A 7,086-nucleotide genomic window follows, 5' to 3' on the forward strand; every position below is an offset into this window, starting at 1 on the left:
CTTAAGACTTACTGGTCATTCTTCCACTACAGAGTAAAGAGGCACTTTCAAAAGCAAAACCACTTGTTTGTTTCTTTTTCTTTTGTGGTACCCGGCTCCCAAGAGGAAAGAAATGGGCTGCTTGGCTTGAGTTTTTAATCATTCCAGTTTTACTTCTTGCAGATCTTCGAAGATTCCGATCCTATAAAGGCAGCTCAGTAAGAGATCTCCTGCGGGCAATGAGAAACAAGGTACGTGAATTCTGAGAAGCCAACTGCATAAATACCATTGATTTAGGGTTGGAGGAGCTGGGTCATGGCGCTTGGCCTCCTCATGGACCAAGGAGGTTTGGTGCCTGAGGTGAAGCCCTTGTTAGCTGGTGACACGCCACGCTGTGCCATTGGAGTGACCACCGTCTGCCCGCCCAACACCCTGCAAGGCCAGCTCTGCAGGGCTCACTGGGAGCTGTGTGCTCTTGTGTCCTTCTCATGGTGTCCTGCAGCTGAAGGGTGGCTGAGAGGCTCGCAGAGCGTCGTGAGGAATGCACTCTACCCCCCCCCCCAGCAGGGTAGAGTGTGTTAACCACACTTGCCAGGTTCTGCCCACCACAGGGCCCCTTCCTTGAAAATGTTGGGAAGGCCGAATTCCCCTCACCACCACCAAATGTAGGCCTAGGAGATTGCCCAGGACGAGTATGAGGGGCCGACTGCAATGATGGCTTCACTCAGCCATGTATCGCAAGTGAAACTGCCACCTCTTGAGTCCCTATGTAGTGTAGTGGTTAAGAGCGGTAGACTCGTAATCTGGTGAAGCGGGTTCGATTCCCCGCATGCCCTTGCCTCAGCTAAACAGTTTTACGGGAACCCCGACAATGCGGGCTCTGTATGACATTCCTTCCCAAGGCAGGCCAGCGCATGCTTGTCTTGGCACAGGGACTGGAGTGGGCTCAGCCAGGCAGTGCTGCTGGCAAGCCCAGTGATTGCCAGCAGCCCTGCTCCGCAAGGCACGGGCAGGGTGACTTTGCACCCTGCGGTCTTCACCTGGGAAGGTGGGCTGCATCTTTTTCCTCTAGGTGTATTTATTCCCCCTGGGAGGAAAGAGACAGCACGGGCAAAGGGGAAGGCAGTCAAACACACGGAGCCCTAATATCCTAGCTGCTCAAGCAGCAGGGACATTGGGGCTCACTCAGCTGGGGGCAGGAGCCTTTTCTCCACCCAATCGAGCAGCAGGCTGGGGCACAAGTGCTCCAGCTCCTGCGGTGAGAGCCAACACAGTTTCGCCCCGCGGATTATTGCCAAACCGTGATATTGAAAGCCTAACATTGCCCAGCCCTCATCACCAACACCACTGCTGCAGGGCACATTCACACTGCCCTGGCAGCTCTGCGAGGCCGGGGTTGGACCGAACGATCGCAGCCTTGCAAAGCGGCATGGTGGGCACACTCACGTGGAGGAGAGGCTGTGGCTAGCTGAAGGCATTGGGCCATCATGTGAGGGATCTGCTGGAGCTCAGTGAAGGGAAGGGGCTGCCACAGTGTCTCCACTGCTTCTGCCCCCAGGTCACTCCCTCCTTGGTGGGCAGTGGCGGCTGGCGGCTTCACCTGGCAGCATATCGCAGGTGAAACCAACGCCGCTTCTGAGTCCCTCTTCTAGGAGCAGCATCGGTTTCACCTGTGATATGTTACCAGGTGAAGCTGCCATTGTGCTCTGCCCCTCATACTGCAGAGGGAGGTGCAAGCTGCATCACCGGGCCGATACAGCTTGTTCCTCCCTAGGCTTCTTCAAACTGCTCCACTGAGGCACCCACGCGTTCCTCAGCAGAGCAGTTTAAAGAAGCCCAGGGGGCTGAGAGCCAGTGTGGTGTAGTGGTTAAGAGCGGTGGACTCGTAATCTGGGGAACCAGGTTCGCTTCCCCGCTCCTCCACATGCAGCTGCTGGGTGACCTTGGGCCAGTCACACTTCTTGAAATCTCTCAGCCCCACTCACCTCACAGAATGTTTGTTGTGGGCGAGGAAGGGAAAGAAGAATGTTAGCAACTTTGAGACTCCTTCGGGTAGTGATAAAGCAGGATATCAAATCTAAACTCCTCCTCTTCTAAAAGCCCAGGGTAGGGACTTCATTAACCTGCTCTCATGAGCCCCGATGCCTTGAGCCAGAAGGACATCGGGGCTCACTCAGCTGGGAACAAGCTGCACCGTCCCCGCAAGGAGCCTGGTTTGAGGCAGCCTATTCCTTCCACCACATCGGTCTGGGGCCAGTGCAGCTTGTTCCCAACATCAGGGTGTATCGCCAGATTGCAGTGTTTGGCTGGTGATACATTGCAATGTTGAAAACCTGACACAGGCCTGGCCCTGTGGCTCCGGCCTCGAGGGTGCCTGGGGCCATGCCTCTCCAACCCCTCTGAAAAATTGAATACCTTGTGATTCTGCCTTCTTTTCCTTCCAGAAACACCACTATAGAGAACTTCCGCCCGAGGTGCAGGAAACCCTTGGTTCCGTCCCAGATGACTTTGTATGTTACTTCACCTTGCGGTTCCCTCACCTCCTCCTGCACACCTACCATGCTATGCAAATCTGCCGCCAGGAAAGACTGTTCCAGCCTTATTATATGCAGGACTCAAGCAGCCACGTTCTTTCTGCAGGTGGTGTTTGAGAGCCGGAGACTCTTTGTTCTTTGCACAAACAGGGCTGTGAAACAGGCCTGTCCTTAGCAGGGTGACTCGAGGGATCGTCAGAGAGTTGAAAATCCTCTTTGAGAGTCCCGGACTTATCCAACGTGCCTTGAACTCTCTGCCTGCTCTGACTCAGGAAAAAGGGGCTCCGGGTAGGAATCCAAAGAAGATGCAGTAACTTGCAGAAAGCTTTATCCTACAGAAGTTGGGAGCAGTCGAAAGGAAATTCCCAAGAGGAAAAGTGAAAGGGAGGATCTGAAACAGCTCAGCTTGGCACAAGCAACATTATTCTCAATGCCTACACTGTTTGCTCTTTACATACCGGCATTCAAGCCACTTTACTGCACAGAACAGCAAAAAGAAAGACTGAAACCGTAACATTGCCAAGCCCCTTATGGATCTCAGGAAGGAGCCTTTTAAGTGTAGCACACCATTTCCAGCCACTTTTGTTCCACTGCCATGTTGTGCACTTGAAGCAACCAGGGACCCTGATTTTTAATGGGAAGTGGCAGATTCAGAAAAACGAATGCAGTGGTTCAGCGAAGAGGCTAGCCCTCCAAATACTAGTTTTAAAATAGTTTTGTGTAGACATAAAATTATCCTTGAAATCGCCAACTGGAAGCATCAGTCCAAATACTAATAGCTGACAAATACAGAAGGATTGGCATGCTACGGTATTACAAATCCAGAAACCTTCTGGACCAAGGTTTGGCTTTGGCTATAGTGCTGGAAATCCCTAATTCCTTTAGAGAAATCCGTTCAGATGTCATTTCTGGTTTCTTTCCAATAATGTGACTAGCTTAATAGTGTGATTTAGATGCAACAGTTGACACAGCTAGAAACGCTCCTTAATTTTATTTGTAAATCTTAAGTTGTTTAGCTAGAGAAAACAGAGCTGGCGGTTTAAAAAGGTACAGGAAAACCTGTATTTTTAAAATTTTTAGAAACTCAGTCTCTTGGGAAGCTATAAAGAGAGAGAGGCATCTGCTTCCCATCTCGAAGGATGCAGTTTCCCTTTTCAGTGTCCCTAAAACAGTGATGCACAGGGCATGTGCAGAAAGCATTAAGAATTCCCACTGATGTGCTCTCCAATGTCATATTTGTAGTATTCTTATACCAAAAATATTTATTTTACATATTTATATTTATTTAATTTTTACTTACAAAGTGGTACTACTTTGAAATGGTACAAGTGTAAAGCATGCCAAATCTTTTTTGAAATAATAAAAAAGTAAAATCCGCTCTGGTGCAGTAATCTTTTTTTAAAAAAAATTTAGGTTGACAAGGAAAAGGTATACTGCATCTTTTCAACCAAGCATATTCATTAGATCAGGATAAAATGTTCTCTCACATAAGGAAGTTTTTAATCTGTGTGGCTGTAATCTCTCTGTGTCTTAAAATGAATAAGTTATTAATGGTTAATTATATGATTGGGCATTGGTATGGGTATTTGGTTTTTTTGCTTTGTCTTTTGTCCTCATCATTTTTGGGCCTTACATTACAGGGAAATGGGTTTTTTTTCTAGTTTTATAATGCAACAGCAGATATCAAGGTAAGATATGCAAATATGGACGTTACAGGATGTGAACGCTTGAAAATGATGGTAGTCTTAACCTAACTTAATTGAAAAATCATATTGCCTATTTTTGTAGCTCTACTGTACAGTACTTTTATATTTCTTAAAAATAAGAAATTTACACAAAAATTAAAAGTAGATTTTGAAACAGTTGTATGGTGTCCTTTCATTTTAAAATGGCGTGCATATGATCGGGCAAATTCATGGAGAATAAGACTATCAATGACTATGACTAGGGGCAGTAATGCTTCTAATTACCAGAGTGCTTGGATTCTGGCTCGCTTGTTTCCCCCCAGGAATCTGTTTGGCCACTGCAAGAACCAGGATACTGGTCTTGACAAGTCACAGGCCTGACCCGGCAGACTTTCCTTATATCATTTTTTCTAAAAAAAATATTTTTTAAATTAATTTTAACATATAAATTATAATACATACCACAAAACTTCACATCTTATACAATCTATTTTTGAACTTCCATCAGCACCTCTGATGATCCACCATTCTATCATTTCTTCTGCATTTCTTTAATTCATATCGCCTTTAATTATCATAACTAACCATCCTCCCCTTTATCCATTTTTGCAATAATTCGAATAATTCACCTCACAAAACTTCTTGCAAACCTACAAACGTAATCTGATCATCACAATTACTTTTCAAATAGTCCGTAAATTTACGCCAGTCTTCTGTGAATCTCTGGTCCCTCAGATTTCAAATTCTTCCAGTTAATTTATCTAATTCTGCATAGGACTTTCCTTATATCATATTCATATATCTGTGTATTGTGTGGCTCTTTAATCCAAGAGCCCTGACTACAAGATTCGGGGCTGGAAGAGTAAAAGCTAGAAAACTGGAAGTGTGCCAGATTGCTGTTCCACACAACAGTTCTATGGCAAGAACACACCAGGAAGGCGAAAGTGCCAATTGACTACCCTTCTGTGGAGAGTTACAATTATATAACTCTGCAATTACGGCTTTTAATTCCCCACCCCCCAAACAATAAGCAGAACTAAATGAAAAATAAATGCTGGCGTGTGCATACATACAACACCCCCCCCCCATGCAAGTCACATAACGCAACTGCTTGCCGCATGAAGATGGCCAACACAGGGAATGTAGCAGGCCTTACCTTTGCTTGATTTATGTCCAAGTAGAATAGCTGCAGATGGTTTTCTGATGCACCTGCTGGGGCTTCTGAGAGTTGAGATGAAGCAGTAGTGCTGCCGGAATCATCTGTGACCCATGAGATCAGGACGTTATAAAAAGACGCTGCAAGAAGAATAGATATGATAGTGGATCCGTTCCCCATGGTGCAGATGGACAGAGAAACCTTAGCCTGCATCAGACCCTACCCCAGTGTTTCTCAACCTGTGGGTCCCCAGATGTTGTTGGACTACAACTCCCATCATTCCTAGCCAGCATGACCAATGGTCAGGGATAATGGGAGTTGTAGACCAACAGCATCTGGGGACCCACAAGTTGAGAACCGCTGCCCTACCACCTGGTCTGTAGCAGCTGATAGACCATAATATGTCTGTGCAGGGCAGTTTTATAGAGTGTTAGCGCAGGTTCAGGGAAGGACCGAAATAAAAGTTTCACTGTACAGTGGTACCTCAGATTACATATGCTTCAGGTTACATACGCTTCAGGTTACAGACTCCACTAACCCCGAAATAGTACCTCTGGTTAAGAACTTTGCTTCAGGGTAAGAACAGAAATCGTGCTCCAGCGGCGTGGCCGAAGCAGGAGGCCCCATTAGCTAAAGTGGTGCTTCAGGTTAAGAACAGTTTCAGGTTAAGAACGGACCTCCAGAACAAATTAAGTACTTAACCCGAGGTACCACTGTACTGTATTCTCTGACTTTGGCTGTGTACACAACCAGACTTTCAAAGCATATCCGCTCCCTCAATAATTCTGGGAACTTAGTTCACAGACCTACAAGTCCTAGCACCCTTCGTAAGCTACAATCCCCAGGTTTCTTGAAGGTGTATGTGCTTCAAAAGTCCCTTATTATTATTATTATTATTATTATTATTATTATTATTATTATTATTATGTATGCAACCAGTAAATATATACAATTAATAATAATAATGTATGCAACCAGTATGGGAAACGAGCTATACATGAGGCAGAATGCCCTACCATCCACAAGGAGGCAGTAATAAGGACAGCCTGTCAAAATACAGAAGTACAGTTCTTTTCTACTTCAAATTAGAACTATAAATGGTTTCAGTAGAAATAAAGGCATTGGATAGGGCAGGAAGAAGAGGGAAGTGCTTCTGGCAGAACTGTTACTCCACTTCAACTCAGAGTATTCAAACTGCAAAGGCTAGTGGCTGATGCAAATGAATATTGTTATGAGTTTGGAGTGTTAAGCTGGGTGCCAGACCCCTCTTAAATCCTGGATGCAGCGAGTGTTAAAAGCTAATCGGGACAGGCTAGCTTCCTGAACCCCTGGAGCCAGCAAGTGTTAAACTATTAAGTCAGGCTAGCTTCCTGATGAGGTAAGGGAGGCTCATGGCAGATGATACAAGCCAGAGTAGAGAGTAGACAGGAAATGCTGGGGGGGGGGGACGGGGACAGAGAGCAAAATGTTTGATTTCTGTTTGAATCCAAGGCTGCAGCTATGGGAGAAAGAAGACCCTTTTGGGGTGTTCATGCTGCAAACAGTTCCATCATAGCTTCAGGTGGTAAAGGTAAAGGGACCCCTGACCATTAGGTCCAGTCGTGGCCAACTCTGGGGTTGCGGCGCTCATCTCGCTTTATTGGACGAGGGAATCGGCGTACAGCTTCCAGGTCATGTGGCCAGCATGACTAAGCTGCTTCTGGCGAACCAGAGCAGCGCACGGAAATGTCGT

The 7,086-nt window shown here is 46.2% G+C and overlaps 1 protein-coding gene and 1 long non-coding RNA gene across 2 annotated transcripts in view; one reads left to right on the forward strand and one right to left on the reverse strand.

Annotated features, from left to right (window-relative positions):
• ERN1 (endoplasmic reticulum to nucleus signaling 1) overlaps positions 1-4,373 on the forward strand; it is a 64,081-nt gene extending 59,708 nt beyond the window's left edge. The window contains exons 21-22 of the mRNA XM_081181280.1: positions 163-230; positions 2,424-4,373. Coding sequence (XP_081037406.1) covers positions 163-230; positions 2,424-2,630 — 275 coding nt within the window. The 3' untranslated portion in view covers positions 2,631-4,373. The remainder of the gene's footprint in view (positions 1-162; positions 231-2,423) is intronic.
• Positions 46-2,676, reverse strand: LOC308580239. The gene is made up of 2 exons (XR_014004739.1): positions 2,538-2,676; positions 46-209 (listed from the first exon to the last, which is right to left on the reverse strand). It is a non-coding gene; the product is annotated as an uncharacterized lncRNA (long non-coding RNA).
• Positions 4,374-7,086: the final 2,713 nt, after the last annotated feature.

The sequence above is a fragment of the Podarcis bocagei genome (assembly GCF_964188305.1).
Source record: "Podarcis bocagei genome assembly, chromosome: 2".
Classification (NCBI taxonomy): domain Eukaryota; kingdom Metazoa; phylum Chordata; class Lepidosauria; order Squamata; family Lacertidae; genus Podarcis; species Podarcis bocagei.